The sequence below is a fragment of the Fonsecaea pedrosoi genome (assembly GCF_000835455.1).
Source record: "Fonsecaea pedrosoi CBS 271.37 unplaced genomic scaffold supercont1.5, whole genome shotgun sequence".
NCBI lineage: Eukaryota > Fungi > Ascomycota > Eurotiomycetes > Chaetothyriales > Herpotrichiellaceae > Fonsecaea > Fonsecaea pedrosoi.
Genome location: NW_013550611.1, coordinates 2592532 through 2609600, shown reverse-complemented (window position 1 = coordinate 2609600; position 17069 = coordinate 2592532). Strand labels below are relative to the sequence as shown.

General features: G+C 51.7%; 5 protein-coding genes across 5 annotated transcripts; 2 read left to right on the top strand and 3 right to left on the bottom strand.

Moving 5' to 3' along the window:
- Positions 1 to 962: 962 nt before the first annotated feature.
- Positions 963 to 2630, bottom strand: Z517_08416 (uncharacterized protein; the record flags this gene model as incomplete). Its single annotated transcript, XM_013426932.1, has 2 exons — positions 963 to 1148; positions 1251 to 2630. The coding sequence occupies 2 exons, from the start codon at positions 2628 to 2630 to the stop codon at positions 963 to 965; spliced, it is 1566 nt and encodes a 521-aa protein (XP_013282386.1).
- A 1143-nt stretch (positions 2631 to 3773) lies between these two features.
- Positions 3774 to 4543, bottom strand: Z517_08415 (uncharacterized protein; the record flags this gene model as incomplete). Its single annotated transcript, XM_013426931.1, has 2 exons — positions 3774 to 4078; positions 4144 to 4543. The coding sequence occupies 2 exons, from the start codon at positions 4541 to 4543 to the stop codon at positions 3774 to 3776; spliced, it is 705 nt and encodes a 234-aa protein (XP_013282385.1).
- A 298-nt stretch (positions 4544 to 4841) lies between these two features.
- Positions 4842 to 5510, top strand: Z517_08414 (uncharacterized protein; the record flags this gene model as incomplete). Its single annotated transcript, XM_013426930.1, has 1 exon — positions 4842 to 5510. One exon carries the CDS (start codon positions 4842 to 4844, stop codon positions 5508 to 5510), a length of 669 nt encoding a protein of 222 aa, XP_013282384.1.
- A 2910-nt stretch (positions 5511 to 8420) lies between these two features.
- Positions 8421 to 10843, bottom strand: Z517_08413 (uncharacterized protein; the record flags this gene model as incomplete). Its single annotated transcript, XM_013426929.1, has 7 exons — positions 8421 to 8846; positions 9021 to 9302; positions 9526 to 9556; positions 9654 to 10081; positions 10130 to 10185; positions 10240 to 10453; positions 10508 to 10843. The coding sequence occupies 7 exons, from the start codon at positions 10841 to 10843 to the stop codon at positions 8421 to 8423; spliced, it is 1773 nt and encodes a 590-aa protein (XP_013282383.1).
- A 5072-nt stretch (positions 10844 to 15915) lies between these two features.
- Z517_08412 (uncharacterized protein) lies at positions 15916 to 17061 on the top strand (the record flags this gene model as incomplete). The annotated part of the gene is made up of 1 exon (XM_013426928.1): positions 15916 to 17061. One exon carries the CDS (start codon positions 15916 to 15918, stop codon positions 17059 to 17061), a length of 1146 nt encoding a protein of 381 aa, XP_013282382.1.
- Between the last annotated feature and the right edge of the window lie 8 nt (positions 17062 to 17069).

The following is a 17069-nucleotide window of genomic DNA, read 5'->3' as shown; positions in this document are numbered from 1 at the left end:
AACGAAAACGAGAGCATGGGTTATTATACATCGATTCGTCCCAAAACACCAGACGGATAGAATTTTGTGTAAAGTAAATGCGACAAAAGTAAACGGTGAACAAACAGTCCTGGATGAGGCAAGGTAGTCGCGGAGGTGGATGAGGGATATCAAAAGTTGCTCTGGTCCGCTATAGCCCTTTTAAGGCAAGAGTACCCTGTCCATCGTCGTTTGCTTCTGTCTATCTTCTGAATGCCCTCTTGGGCGCAAGTAGAAGGCGTCCATATCCAATTCTTGACGCATGTTGATGTTTTCATGATACCATCCATCCATCGCAAACACGGGTCGTTGGACACAATCTTTCCTGACTCGTCTGCCGTATGTGCCACTTGATATCCAATAGGGACGGGATCGAGGTGATTTCGAGTCGGCATTCTGTGACGAGGCCCAGTCTATCCAAAACCATCTGGTCGCATATGTTTTGCCCGAACACACTTGTTTTCTCAGTCGTCCGCCTCTCACCGCTGCCAATCATCCATTCTTCAGGACAACCCTGTCTGTCGAAGCCTGCGAAGTTGTGTCCTTCAGAACAGGAATACTTCTGTTGGGCTCCTGTGGGTGGACCAAGGAAAGGACGGTGCCCGTGAAATGGTCCTCTTCCGAAACTGCGATTGGGCACAATGCATATTGCAGGAGCTACTCTCGACAAATGGCTGATGCGTGTCCTACGCCGCATATCCGAGTGCTAGACCCAGGGACTTCGGGGCGGGATTTCGGATTCGCTAGAATTACAGCAACGAATCGAGTGTGTCTCGGTCGAACGTGAATATTCTAGTCACCGTCGGACTGTGCGACAATGGTCCAGTTTAGGGAATTCGAGTTTTGATCATGGAGACTGCGGCTAACCCACTTTGTCCGCGCGCATCACTAAATGACATACCGACAGACAGAGAGGCGAATCGAGTCGTAGCAGGGGGGACAGATCAGCCTGTAAAGAAGACTTTCTCCAGTTTCCTGGCAAAGTTGACGCAGGGCGTGTCGACTGCTCGAAGGAAAACATCCGCAGCCCAAATGACGGCCAAGACAATGACGATCGAAGACTTGAGGAACTCGAATTCGAACCGTCTCATTATTTCTGGGGTTTCGACTTCCGGGGTTCGAGGGAGGATCTGGTGAGTTTATCAAAAGATTAGTTCAGGAATCATTCCACATTGAGGAATAAAGTCCGTTGCACTTTGGGAAGGGGGAGGGAGGGATGAATATTTCCGTACCATGTAGCCCAGCGTGTGGATGACAGGACCGTGCATGAGATAGAGGGGAAAGCTGATCTTTCCGAGATACTGAATAGGACTCCAGCAAAAAGCCTTGTTGCGCCAAAACCCCAGGCGGGATGACGACCAGACGATCATGACTGCGCCGATGTTTGGCCAAAATCGATGCTTTTGCGTAAAGTTGACGGGGATGAGGCTGGTCAGGGTGAGGTACCCCGGGGTGACGTGAGCGTCGATGTCCGGAAAGGAGAGCAGGAAAAGCGAGACGCAGAAGGTCGACCAATATAGGATCTTGGATGATAATCTCGTTTTCGCAGGCGGTGGGCTGTTTGCGACTGACGGCAGCTCAGACGCCTTGGGAACCGTCCAAATGATATCCAGCTCGGCAATCACCATTCCCGCCCAAAATGGACACATATCCCATCGGTCCCAGGAGGTACCCCACACAAGCAGCGCCGCAAGCGTCGACAGCCTCAGCCGCGAGGACATCCTAGCCACCATCATTTGTGTCAGAAATAAGGCCATGCTGCATCGGAACTCGACAGGAATGGTCCAGAGATGCCGATCAAGCTCAATGGAGCCAGCGAATATGCCCCAGTTGAAGACATCCACAAAGATGAGCAGCTGCACCAAGTAATCGGTGAACTGCAGCCACGGGGTAGGTTGAGTATAGCAGTGGCTCTCCCGGATCATGCGCATTTGGTTGGCAAACCCTTCGGTGAGTTTGTACAGATTGAGCTGGGCGAGACAGATGACGAGGAATGTCGAAGCGAAGCAGGGAATAAACAACCGCAACCCGCGTCGAAAGATGGACGATGTCATGGTCGTCATCAACTGATCTTGCTGCTGAGACCGCATCTGTTTCAAGGGCTTGTAGCTGAGCGCGTAGCCTGAAATGACGAAGAAGATGGCCACCATCGGAGGGCCAGAATAGAGAAGACGGACAATAGGTAAGCGCAGATATTCCCGGTAGACAGATATTGGCTGGTGTTCGGGGTCCGTAACGGCGCCCCATGCATGAGCGATGTCAAAGGTACCATATGTGAGGTGGCAGATGAAGACCACAAACGCAGCAAGCCCGCGCATGCCATCGAGAAACGCCGTTGGAGCAACTTTGTCTGGTTTCGCCTGGTCATTAAGGATGCGGCGCTGGAGAAAACTCGGGATCAAGAGGTTGAATAGTTGACCAGCGAGTTTGACAAGGAATTTGACCGACAAGCACAAGGTGACTTTGGGTATTTGGCGAGAAGGACCGATGCCCATCCAAGGGCTCGCGTTGGTGTTCTGTGCATTGTGGTCGAAGTCGTGCTTTTCCTTCAGGAGTTCAACCTCAGATCCATCCGAACTGGTTCGCGAGGAGCCAGTCCTCGACGAGCTCATGATTTGCCGGCGGAGTGGGTAGCTACATCAAGCAAAGAGAATGCAAGAGGGGACACCTCAAGCAGTGACGCGTTCACTGTGAACAAGATCCCGTTGCAAGGTGAATTACGGGGTGAGGGAGGGTATGGAGTAACAAGAAGGGAAAGGAAAACAGAAACGTCAACGAGGCGCTTTACAGCCCAAAAATCACCCGCAAACGCCAAACACGGGGGAGTCGCTCAACATCGACACTATTTTTGATTTTTTTTCAGGGATGGGGGCCAGTCCATCACCCCATCAGTCCACCAGGTCCATCAGAGAGCCTCTGTCAATCCATCAAATCACTCCTGTACAACTGTCTGTGTTTCGCTTGGCGGATCATCCTTCTCCACAAATTGCCCACAAAAATCACGCGTATGAGGCCAATCCCCCTTTAGCTTCTGCACCGTCTTCTGAGACATGATCCTCCCACTGCGCGAACACCGGGCAACGTGTTTGGTACAAGGAGATAGGAATCAGACATGGTGCGTAGTATCATCAGTATGAATGGAGTACGCAGAATGAAGTGTTGGGGTTCGAGGGTTTTTAATTGTCTTTGCCCATATCTTCTCCGAAGTCCCGACACGAAACGAAAGGGCAAAAGGATGAACGGCGTGGCGCTGGGCAAAAAAAAGGAGGTGGCGTTTCTGGGGTCGCTTGTGCCAGATTATGGGTGGATTCTGCTAGGTCTGGGCCCTGCCTAGAGCTTTGAGCCGAGGACTGAAAAGGAACATGCGATAGCTGTTCACTAACAAGGATTTTACAAAGTACATGAATGGATTGGTGAATGAACCCTGAGGTCTCGTTTGCCCTGACGAGGCTTTCTGCCTGCGCCTTGATTTGGGCAGGTTTCCCGAATCGCCCAAAATAGAATCAGCAAAAGTCCCCTTGACAGACGCCAAACTTTCCCTATCGTGTCTCCCTATGTACAAGTCCATTGCTTGACATCTCTGTACTGTTTCGAGTACACATACAGCTATCTTGCAGGATGTCGCGTCCACCCCGAAATGCGTACACCAGTTTCCCCGAGACTCATAATGCACATGTGTTTCCGTTCAAGGAAGTGCAAGCCCGGCGGACAATGGAAGGACTCGCTCCGCTCTACACTTCAAGTTTCGTTCACCGTCAAACCCTGTGTCCGACCTGCTCGATGATGTCGGTCTCAACGATTGGGCCGTTGTATCTCCCTCTAAGGTAGCCGAAATAGCTAACAACACCAACGACCATGGTTCCGCCCCATAGCAAGCAGGACCAGTTCATGGTTTCGAGGGTCAAATCGGTCCTTGCAGATGGGAAGAAACTAAAGGTCATGACGATAGCAATCCAAAACAGCCCAAAAATGTTGCAAAAGATGCCCAAGCGCCGTCCCAATGTCCAGGGGCCATAGTGTATGGACGAGGGATGGTATATTTTCTTGTGCAGGATAAGGACTAGTTCGTCGTTAGTATCGAGCAGCCGAGATCAAAGACTACGGAACGGCCACCGGAACACTTACTAATTGGTAGAGTATAACTGCCGAGATAGCCAGACACGACCAAAGAGGCAACGGCGTTAAAGGCCGCGGATGATCCAATGTTGATCAATCCCAACAGGAAGGTGGTGGGAACAGAGAGTGCGACCGAATACAACGGGAGCTTCGTCCGGGGATTGACCTGCGAGATGAATTGGGATCCGGGAAGACCATTGTCACGGGCAAAAGCCCACGGCATTCGGGATGCCGCTGCTAAAACCGCTATGGTAGCAAAGATCATCAACGAGAGGACTATAGATGTCAGTGCAGTGGCTCCACCATTCGACTTAACAGCCTGCTTGAAGATTTCGATAAATGGGAATCCTGTGTGGGTTGAAAGTGCATTGTCGATGTCGCCGATACAGAACAGGATCGCCATCAGCATGGCAAAACCCATCAGTCCGTTGAGACCAATGGACGCCACCAAGGATTGAGGCACCACCGTTGAGGCAAAATCTCGACGTTGACCTTGCTGTTGGCCCTCTCGCCGAACAATTCTTTACCGTATCCCAAGGCTGGTTACGGGCGGCGTGACGGCAGCGTGGGCGGTTGCATCGATCCTCGCCAGTGCATTTCGATGCTCGCTTCCCCATCCATATCTGATTACCACGAACAAATGCTTCAGTCAGGAGGGCTTCTGGGATGCCGTGGGAGTTATCGATATCCTAATCGACGCGACACTCATGGCAACCCCCATATGGCTCGTGTACAACGTCCAACTGCCATGGGAGAAGAAAACCGCCGTGTGCTTTGCCTTTTCCTTCCGCACGCTTGCTATCGCTTGCACGATCTGGCGACTATGTGAGATACATCACTTCTTCGATCGCGGCGCTGATGTCACCTTCGAGAGCTGGCTACCGACGATCGTAAGTTTGCTGGAGGTTTTCTTCAGCGTCTTCTCCGCGTGCGTCCCGCACTTGCGTCCATTTATGGAATCCATCCAAGCAGGCTATCTTTCCGGCGTGATCCAGGAAGGCGACGGACGATTCGGCTATAGCAATGACAGCTATCTGATGGGCAAGATGTCGCAAAGTAAAACCGGTTCAGTCACTCACAGTTACGCCCTGAAAAGCGAGGTGCGGGTCGAGAGTCTCGACCTCCCACGCCAGGGAGCCACTATCGGACAGACGAGCGACTCGGCAGGCCATGGAATTGGACAAGCTCTGACGAGTACCAGGCGTGTCGTGATGAATAAAGTCTCCGTGGGGAGGCCGGTAAGGGACTTTAGCCCCGAGAGACATCGCAGCGAGAGTATTACCTCGGAGGGAGGCAGGAGCCACGGCAGTGATGGGAGCAAGCCCATGATTATCAAGACAACAAAGGAATGGAGCGTGAGTTATCAGGACGTTTGAGCGGTGCTGATCTCGAACTGAGCCTCCTACCTCTTTTTTTTCGCCGTCTGCCTCGTTTCTTGGGTGCCTTGGAAGAGCACTGTGGTTGGGTATATATATGTATATTGACATACTGTCGCTGGGTTGTGGAAGGACACGGGGACTTCAAGCCAGGTGAGCATGGATAGGGGGGGCCACACATGGCTGGGGAACACAGATGCTAAGGGATTCTGTACGGCTAGACTCCGGGGATATAAGAGATACATGCGCGAGCAGAACCATCGTGAAGAAACGTGTCATTCATGTCTACCTTGTGCGAGGTACAACCCAGACTTACCAAGGTGCCTCGTTCTAGTAGCTCCTTCAAAAGGGTTGCACGGATCATCCTATCCCGCGGAACTTTATGAGCATGTCTCAAGACACAAACGACCGCTCGAATTACCACAAGGACACCGAAGAGCTGGAATTGGGTTGGTGAACGGCACAGAAGTGAAAGTAACGCACAGCAGTGCGATTGCAGTGATCTGCACGCCCTATCGCACGCCCTCCCTGCCTTGCAGTGAAGTGCAGGGACAAGTGCGCAAACCAGCCCCCGTCCTAGTGATATGTACAGTAGCCCGAGACGAGCACACTTCTATTTGCTGTTATTCGTTCTCGGTAAGTACCGCCCCCAGGCCGTCGCGGCCGGGTGAGGTCGTCGGCGAAAGACATGCCGGTGACTATTGCAGGCTGGCAGGGTACTCGTAGTAACTGGCACCTAAGTATGCAAGTACTAGATACGCAAGGGGGCTCGATTAGGGCTGTGATGGCAAATGGAGCATGGGGAAATATTTAGGCAGGCATGCAATTGGGTTCTGGACCCTGCATCTCAACCCCAAAATCAGGGGGTGCGGCCAACGGTAGGTACCTCGCATGTGTTTCACATGTCTCGACCGGCACGTATTTATACGAGTGGTGGTATCTCTCGCATCTCTCTCGTATCTACCCACCTATCCCAGCACGAGTAGATCGACAAGAACCGAATCATGGGCAAGATTATTTGTTCCTGCGCTCAAGGGGAGAAAGGTCACGAGCAAATCGGGAAGATTTCTTGTTTTTTTTGCGAGCTTGAATACACAGAGAGCATGGAGTCTATGGTTCATGCCTTGATTGTTGCCGAATTTGCGCTTCACGGACTTTCGTGTGGTAAGGTAAGCCGCCACCGTGGGGGGAGTGAGTGAGAGTGAGCATGGATAGGCTGGAGAAGGTCCTAGACAGTGATAAGTCTAACGTATCAAGCAAGGTTCAGGAATATCTACGATCGGCCTTCGCTACTGCAAAACTGCTTCATGCAAGGAACGTAGAATGTGTACTCCCGACCCCTTTCGAGGGTGCGAGATGCACGATACTCGGTACAACACCACATGCCGCTTGTGGGACGCTAGATTAGGGGTCCTCTCAGCACCAGCACACACTACCGCCGTCCTTTGCTACATATTCTCAACTACCGATTACAGACCCTGATCGGTCCGAGGGGAGCGGTTTTTGGTATCTGGCATGCTTTCAGGCTTGTTATTCCTTTCTCCCACTCGCAGAAAGGCATGCCTTAGATGCTCGGGTACTTTGACAAAAGGGTCATGTTCTTGTCCGACGGCAAACACGTCCGTTCTCCTGGAATATCATACGCGATCAAAGCGGGTGACCGGTTCTGAGGCCTGTGGCGTGATGACGAACTCTCTCTCTCAGGTCACAGGTAGGTAACAGGCGCTACGGAAATTGCTAGGACATATCTTTGTAGCTCGAAAGTTGTTGTGGAAGCTTTTCTTGATACTTCATGGAGATGATGGAATATGTCAGCAAGTGCCAACTCATGTTCAGCGGCCTGGATAGCTTTGTATCGGTGACATTTTTGTAAGTACGAGTAAGAGCGGGCGCGAAAGGATACTCCGAAGCGATACTATCTGCGACGGGCGGTGCAGCGGTGAAAATCCAGCTTCGAACGCTCGGCTCACAAAGCTGCTCAGAGCTGTCACCCATGGCTCTAACGACAAAAGGCGCGTTCACCAAGAGTGCACTGCACTGTACGAGTGGGGGACTGTGCACACGCAGAAGAGGGAATGACCTGATTGGGAGCATGCCAGGGCGACCAATCATATTAGAGAACTTGTGCCGAAAGTAGTGTAGTGCAGTTTTCACGGAACCAATGAGATGAGCATTCACGGTCCCATATGGTGCCAGAGGGCCGCCGAGGGTCTGGACATACAAATGCATACTTCCCGGAGCATGCAAGCTTTTATTTACCCTTCTGAACCAGAAATCTATTCACGAGAATGCTAATTGCTGATGCTCAGTATATGGTTGCCGGGGCTTGCCTGTGAGAGTGGTGGGGTCTTGGCTTTTCGATAGTGCGAGCAACAAACAGGCAACTCTCGTTGGTACAGAATGCTCTTTTCGACGCAGAGCTCTTCAAATCCGGAGACCCCGTCATTTATCCACAAAGGCCTTCTTCTGTTCGAGGAACACTTTACGAGAAATAGTCAGCTCAGCGGAAGTGTCAAAATCAAGATGTATATATATATATATATATATATTAAATGTACGAGACAGTCATAACTGCCTGTGGTATGGAGGGCATTAGGACTTGTGCATACAACATAACAATCGTAACGAGTGCGTCAAAGAGCAAGCACGCACTTGGGTTTCCCCCCCTCTTCCAGTGCAATGCTGCGGGGTATCCAACTTTTCCGTTGCTTCTCCCACCTGATCCCCCGGGATTGGTCCTCCCCCTCCATCTGCCCAATTCATTAGTTCATTCACAACATATACCAATACAAACACGCTCTGGTCTTGTTTCTGTTTCTACTCTTTCTCTTTTTGCTGTTGTTCTCTTGTCTCTGCTTCGCGGCGGTTGAAGCCGGCTGGAGTTTATGGGTGGCACTGAGACGTGGTGAGTTATGCTTGGTGCTCGGCCTCCTTTTCGGCCTCCTTCTCAGCATTTGACTCGTCGCTGTTGCGGTCGGCGGCAGCAGGGGTGATTTCCGCGTCTTCGACATGATCGCCGGTTCCGGCCTCGCGTCTGATCCTGGCCATCTCCTCTGGAGGTGGAGCGATCCACTCACTGCTCTTCCACGGCTTCACACCGAGGATGTACATGGTATCGATCTCCTCCAGGGTCCGGCCTTGGCCTTCGACGACGAAGAAGTAGACCAGGGGGATGGCGACGAGGTTGCAGCCTGCAAAGACGTAGCCGTAGAGGAAGTCGATGTCTCCGGTGATGAATGGTGTGAAGAACGCGATGAGGAAGTTCCACAGCCAGTTTGAGGCGGTCGACAGTGCCATACTCTTAGCCCGGTATCTCGAAGGGTACATTTCGCCGCACTGTGAGAATGTTAGAACGTGTTCTATGCCATCTAAAAAAATGCCGGGAAAAGTAGTGGTGGTGTGAATGTGCCAGGAAGTATCCCCTTCCCGCCGCACGCCATTTTCTCTACCACCATACCACTTTTTTCCTGGCCAAAAGAACATCAGAAGCATCAGAAGAAAAAGACTCACAATTGTCCAGATGATAGGTCCCCATGTCACAGCAAAGCCAAAGATGAAGAACGAGGCCATCACAATCATGGCGGTGCCGCTAGATTCGGTCTTTTGGGGGTCGCTCTTGTCGAGCGAGAAGTGGCCGACATTGGCGAAAATCAGGAACATCAGGAACATCCAGGCCGATCCCCACATGAGGGACTTGCGACGGCCATAGTGCTCGACGACATACAGGCCGTAGAAGGTCGTTCCGAAGTTGATACCGTTCAAAATCACTGATGTCCCGTCAGCACCTGCATACTTACAAATCGGGAAATCTGGGGGTCCGGGATATTTCGGCAGAGCTGGAGCAGGTCCGGGAAGGGCTTACTTTGGGTCTGCAAGTGAGTGTTAGCCTCTTCTGACATGTACTGAGTCCACCACAACAGCCGAGTGTGGCTGGTGGTAGCGAGGGGTGGGAAGAGGGAGTAAGACGGGAAAGAGCCGGAAAGGGGTGGAAGCTGAACAAAGACTTGGCACTTACCACAAAGCTATTGTTGATACCCGTTGCTTGGCTGGTAGAGACTATTAGATAATATTCGACAGATTTCATGATAGGAATCTTTCCCCAAAAAAACACAAGGCGTAGCCGGGAGGGTGTGGGAAACTCACAATATCACCGTGCCATAGTAAAAGAAGTAGTTGGCACCGGTCAACTGCTGGAACATCTGCAGCGTCATGCCGAGCACGACACGATACGCCATCTTGGGAGCGCGGAACATGTTGAACCATTCAGTGATGGGGCCGTCCTGCTTCGCTTCTGCCCGGAGCTTGGCCTCGATTTCTTCCAGCTCGACGTGGACGCTGTAGTGGTTCGGTGGGGCGCCATATACTTTTTCCATGATTCTCTTCGCTTCTTCTTTATGTCCTTTGCGGTATAGATATCGCGGGGTGTCGGGGAAGGCAAGGATGCCACCACCGAGAATGAATGCCCAGACGAAAGCGATTCCCATGGGGATTCGCCATGATCCAGAGTTTCCCCTTTGGTGCTCGTAGGTGCCAAAGTTGATGCAGGCAGCCAAGAAGATACCGAACGTGATCTATATGGTTTGTTAGAAGAGACCAGTGGGGTTCAAGGGATGACATACGAAGAGCTGGTATGTACTGATCAGGGCGCCACGGATGTATCGAGGGGCGGTTTCAGCTTATAAAGGGTCAGTGACTGGACTCGACGAGCAATCTTGACAAAATCGCTTACCCATATACATTGGCACGAGCAATGATAATGCGCCGACACCGAGACCAGCAACCCATCGGCCCATCATAATCTGGTACCAGTGATGGTCTGAGGAGATCATGACAATGTTGCCCACGCAAAAGACGGCGCACCAGACGGTCACGCTCAGCCTTCTGCCAATGAAGTCGGCAATAGGAGCAGCAACAAGTGCTCCAATCAATGTACCGATCGACAGCTATATCACTTAGTCCCAGCCTCGTACCAAGGGGCCGAGGGGTAGTCAACTTACCATTGCGACAATAAGACCTGAACGCACGTTGCTGAAATAGAATGTCCCATCGCTGTGACGCAGGCCGAATCTTTCCAGGAAGTCTGGCATGGCAAGGAAACCAGAAATCTGACCGGTATCATAGCCAAAGATGAATCCACCCATAGAGATGAGAATGCCCATCCACAGTGAGGCCCATGTTACTCGTCGCAGAGGTGAATAGTCCAGGCCAGCCAACGACTTCCTGGCCTCGGTAGCGCCGGCAGCATTTGGATTGTACTTGTCGTACTGTACCCAGTTGGTGAGGCCGAGCGACTCGCGAGTCAGCTCGGGCCTTCGAAACTTGAGGTATCCCATGTTTCGCTTATGCTTGTTTAATCAACACTTTTTGTGTGGAAAGTATGGGAAATCTGCTAAAGATGGATGGACGGTGCGGCCTTTCTTATAGACACCGCGAGGGTCCCCCCCTCCCAAGTAAAATTCCCATCGCGGCACGTGGATGATGGGCTGTCTTCCAACGTTACTTCGAACAAAAGCGGAGGAGTGCGGATGGCCTGAGGATCGAATATGGAGATGTGTGGTGGCACCAGTAGCATATCCAATGATGTATCATGATGAGCGATTTCTGGAAGGGTTCTGTAAGCACAGGCCCACCTCCTCTTTCATTGTTAGGCACGACAACAAGGCTTCAAGGTAGTTGTGCTAGACCGCACACCTCCCTGACACTACCCTGCTTGTCGCTAGTGGGCGAGGGTCTATGCTTTTGTTCACGGGCGATGCTGGACCCGAAGGTGCTCCAAGCTCTTCCCTGGCAAGCAGATATTGGGTCGTGCAACCTACAAGGAACCTCAGAGGCCCAGTATTTCCTTATGCTGGGCTCCTACGAGGCTCTTCGGAATTCCGCTCTCCGACACCATCGAGGCACTAGACACGGCGACAGCCAAGAGTCTCCCGGAAGGCCCGGACGTAGGTTATGCAACTCTTGCTTTTTGCGAGCAGCTAGCAGTTGATCACTTGACCGATGACGAGATGCTACCACAGATCGGAGGCGGTTTCAAACAATGCCTGGACTCCATGTAATCGAATCTCGTGTTTGCCCCGTGGGGGACAAGGCCTCGGCAAAGACCAACTGGCCATGTAAGCTGATCACGCTGAGCAAGCAAGGAGGGGACTTTGACTACGGCACGCGCGAGGACTCAGCACGCGCAGAAACCCACAAATCAGGCAGTTGCTCGCATGTTGACAGAAACTGAGTATTTCCACAACGCAAGTTGCCAGGGTTGAGGTATACGAGGTGTTGTGTAGGTTGGACACACCAAGATCGACAGGAGGCTGCAATGAAGCCTCGTGAGAAAATGCTTAGATTTGTCGGATCCCGGAGGGCGCGGTGGCGCATTTGGATCACTAGAGCCACCAAAATCTGAGGGAAAATGATGTCGGCGGCGTAAACAAGCATCCACCGCGCCGCCTCGGCCATTTCATCCAGAGCTTAGCCAGAATCAGGTGATTATCAAAAAGCCCATCTTCGGCGAATGGCCAATTTGCAATTGCCGAGATGGAGTCAGCCACTTGGCTGGCCCCTTCCAACCAACGCCTCTTCTTCTTTTGAGCCATTAGGCCCAGCGTTGCAGGGTTGTGAAACCCCCCATCCCAGGTCTGCCTTGTGAAGGCCTAATCCAAAGATGCTTAGCCCGTTTCAGTATGGCTTGTGCACAAGACATCGAACCATAATTTTTCTGATGCTTGTCACACATTTGTCGGCGTCAGTAATGCGTCATTAAGCCTGCCTGCTTGTACACAGTAATCACCATATCTAGTTATAGTACACAGTAGTGGTACTTGTACGACACCAAAGCCTCTGCATGCTACCCATCCGAGTCGTTGCAACAACATTCGCACCACGCGAGCAGCAACTTTTTGCTGGAGCATCATCTGATTTTCATTCAACTAGGATAAGTCATCACGTTTGACCGTTTGGCCGTTTGGCCCGACAACCAAAGGCATTGTCAAGAGGGGAGATGGTGGATCCTGCCTCCTGTCAGCCCACCATTAGCAATGAAGGATGTAACGTCGATTGAGGTGGAGATATGCATTTGTGCCTGGCCACTTGCCGTCCAACCAATAACTGTGGCCCTAACAAACAGTCGTGCTTGTATGGATTTCACATCTGGCCAGGCACGTCAGGATACGAACTCTGTGTACCGCTTTCGCAGGCCGCAAACCATATGAAAGACCCGAGCTCGGTATCCGACAATCATTGACCGCTGCCGGAGTCATGCTGACTAGGTCACTTGTGTTCTTGTAACCCTACCACCCCGCCATTATTGAAAATTCCCGAGAGTGTCGGGTCCCTCAAACAAACACCAAATATTAGATTTCAATATATTTGGTTACATGAGAGGATAGCGTTGTAAGTTTCTAGGACTGAGCGATGCTGATGCGTTGCACCAAAGAATCTCTCTTGCATTGTTGGTCTATTCAATCCATGAACGTCGTCACTTGAAAAGCTGGTTGTGGCTGCTTCGCGGCGTTTGAACAGCGATGCCATGGGACTACATTGTGAAAAGCACATGCAGATTCTGGTGGACGCGACGGAAGGTCTGTGCATGGGTGTGATTTGCTCCCTAGAGGAGGTGCAGTCCTCAATCTACAAAGGGACTTGAGGGTGATTGGAGAACGCGAGGCTGGCGAGGACTCTGAATGCGTCAGTGCCCGGCATCTTTCTGGCCGAGACAGATATATCGTGCGTGATGTGTCAGCGGCGGAAAGAGACCACGCGCGAGAGGGTTCTCTGGAATATGTGAATAGCAGACGGATATCTGCATGTGAATGAAAAGCGAAAGATTGTGTTCCTTTACATTGCTATTGGCTAGTGGCAAGCCGGTCATTGTCAAATTTCTCTCCTCTTTGCTCGATAACCTCCTTCCTGTAAAAGATTCAATGGATTTATCTTGGAAATATGTCCGAGTCAGTACCTCCCTGTTGCACAACACGTGGCATGAAATTTGTCTCCAGCCTTGGCACAGCTAGAGCGCTTGTAGCTTATCAGTGATATTGCATGCAGATAAATAGGAGCTACCAGAAGAAAAGAACAGGGTTTTGCTAAAATTGATGTCAACAAATACGAGAAGCCTGTGTCAACCACCGCTCTTCCGAAGAAGACTGAGACTTTGCAAGCCGCACAGCATGAGATTAAGGCATTGCACGTAGTAGAGCAATGGTATAAGGGATCAGGCGAAGATCGAGGGCAACAATTCGCACGGAGTATGGTGACAGTCATGAGAATACCGGGTTCGTTGGTCAGATACAAGACACTTTACTAGAGTGACCAGCAACCGAGAACTCGGTACTCATGGACTGGTTAATTAAATCTAAAATTTAGCTAAACCAAAGTGAGAAGGCATATAAGAGGTAAAGATACTTCACTTCTGTGTCTAAAATTGGCACTTCTGCGACCTCAGATACAATAGAATAAAAGACCTAACTCATAGTCTCATGGTGTCATGGATGAGGCATGAATAGCAGATACCCACTCATGATGGATATGATCAGCTACGCTTACCGAGCGCTCCCGGGGCATGCCCAAGCATTTGGTCTTTCCCTCTTCTGACTTTGGTGACAATTCGCCGATGAGATCCGTTTGTCCTGAAGCACCTTATCTTGTTCTTCAATTTCACTGATACATTGAGATCTTCTGCAGCTCGGTACCATCATCTACCGTTCTTCGCCGACCTGAACCGCTGCACGCTTCACAATCACAAGCTCACAAGCGACTCTTCGATTCGGAAATGTTCAAATCGATGAAAGAGGACCGCGAAGACTGATGGCAGGTGTTTACATGCAAGTCGACGGTCACTCACCGAGGGTGCTTGCAAAACACGCAGGAAAGCTGAAGGAGAATAGCCACATGGCATCAGATGCACCCTTGCTTTTCCCAACGATCGACTCCGAAAACACTCTGTATCTTGAGGAACGTCAGCGTCGCCTTCAACGACAACAAAGAACAACTGGAACATAAAAAGTTGCCTTTTGACTCGTTGACAATGCTGAGGCACAAAGACAGCCCCGGCCACAAAGCCAGTGTGAAAGCCGGCCCGAGACGATTTCTCGTGCGTGTACGCCTTTGTCTCGCAACAAGAGAAATTTTGAGGGAAGTCGGAGAGCCTCGTTGTTCGAGAACAAGGCAGATATCGAGAGCAGGGCGACCGCAGGGGTAGATAAGCACATATTCTCGCCGTTCGAGACGACTTGCATCAACAGCACAGCTCTGAACTTTCGAACATCGTCTCGAACAAAGACAAAACCATGTGTTCAAACATCTCTTTCATGCGAATGTTGTGGAGAATCATTCTGATCCTGGTGGCCATCGAGGCTCACACGCGCGTCATCCCTCAGTTGGCAGAGATTATTGTCCCGTTCGCGGCATTGAGCTTGCTGTTCGATCCGATTTTGATCTTCATATGGGTCCCACTGTTTACCATTCCGTACATTTTGGGCTGGATAGTTTTTTCTGTGGCTCTGGTAAGTTGCACGACTTAAAGTGTATCGCCCGCTGGAACCCACGTGTCGGGGAGGTAAGTATGATCTCGACTGCGCTGCTGAACCGAGTCATAAGCGCAATTTGATTTCCCTTGACCGAAATTCTATTTTTGCTTGCTCTCTCCTGTGTCAAGTTCGCATAGTCTGCCCGTATGGAAGAGCGAAACCAAAGACTCTCGCGCCATACTTACTGTTTTGTGATTGTAGCGGCGCAAGAGGTCTTGGTTGCCTAACTATATATAACGAGGGGGCATCATCGCTATATATCGTAATCTCACCCGAACGAATGAAGCTTAGTGCGTGACACAGCTTTCCAGCTAAAGCCACAGCTGGGTGACAGCCTGGTGGAGATTCGCTTACACAGCCGTCTTCAGGTTCTGACATTATCCCCAGAATGGTTACATTCCGCGGCGTGCAAATCACTTGTACACAAGCGGCCAAGTGGCTAATATCCTATACTACGACCAGTTCGGATGCATAAGGCGAGCCTAAGGCTTCGGCCCTACATCTGGAAGATTGCGGACGCTTCAGCTGTCACATTTCACGCCAACCTCGCAGCATCCTTCCACATCGTCGCTCATTTCTCGAGGAGTTGAAGTGATTATCAGAGGGCCCCTAACCCAGACCTGGGCGATGTACGCTTCATAATTCCTTTTACAGCTACGATTACGGATGCAGACCAATCTCGTTTGAGTCGCGGCTGAGAAGCTGCCGGTACTGGGCACCTGCATTCTCGGTCATGTATAATATGGCAGCGTACAGTATGGGTCGGGGACATGTATATATAAGGCTGCCAGAGCAGGTCTTCATCTTCCAATCCCTCATCCGCACTTCTCACATTCACTCGCTCATCACATCAAAGAGAAGTATCAACACGTCGAAAAGAAAAGATGATTTACTCTACCATTGCTGGGCTTTTGCTCACGCTCACGTCGGTCGCCACCGCATCAGCATTGCCTCAAACCAACACCTTGGAGTCCAGACAAGCGGCTTCCGTCTCGACGATTACCTTCTCGGAGCCGATACTAGCACCGCACGTTATATCAACCTTCCCCAACGGCACCTGGGTCGAGAACCTCGTTCCCCGCTCCGAGGACGGCAACTTTGTGGCCACTCTTCTTTCAGCACCAGAGGTATACCTCCTGTCGTCTACCAACGCCTTCCCGCCACTCCTCCTTGCCCAGTTCCCTGCACATACAGGTGTTCTCGGTGTCGTGGAGCTGGGCCACGACATCTTTTACGCCGTGGTCGGCAACTTCTCGGTGAAAACGTTCACGTCCACGCCCGGGAGCTATGGCATCTTCAAGATCGACCTGAACGGCCACACCGCTGGTGCCCGCACGGCTGGTCACGGGAAGCTTTCGAAGCAACTGGCCAAGGGCGTCAAGGTCGCAAAGGTCGCGGATCTACCCAACGCGGGTCTCCCGAATGGACTGACCGTGCTGAATCCCAACACGGGCATCCTCTTGGTCGCCGACTCGGCCAAGGGCCTCGTCTGGTCCGTCAACGTCTTCACGGGACACACTGCCATTGCGGTCAACGACCCGTCCATGGCGCCCAACGCGACCCTCTCAGGCGGACTGGCCCTGGGCATCAACGCCGTCAGCTTCTCCAACGGCTATCTCTACTACGACAACTCCAACTCGGTCACCTTCAACCGCATCCCCGTCAACTCCACCACCGGCCACGCCACCGGCCCCGCAGAAGTCCTCGCTGACCAAGAGTTTGCCAACATCTTCCCTGACGACTTCACGCTCGATTTCGCCGGCGGTCTCTGGTTTGCGTGCGAGTACGGCCACATTGCCTACCTCTCGGGCGTGGGCGCCGGCACATTCCAACCCGACATCGTGGCCGTGGCGGGAAACACGACCGGTCCTGTCGGCTTGACGTCTGCCAAGTTCGGCACGAGCGCCGAGGACCTCAAGAGGGGATCGTTGTACGTCGCCACGAACGGTGGTCCGTTCACCTATGGCGGCGCGCATCCCGCCCAGGGCCAGCTGGTGAGGTACGACACGGCCTTGCTCGGCTTCTACTAAGTAATGTG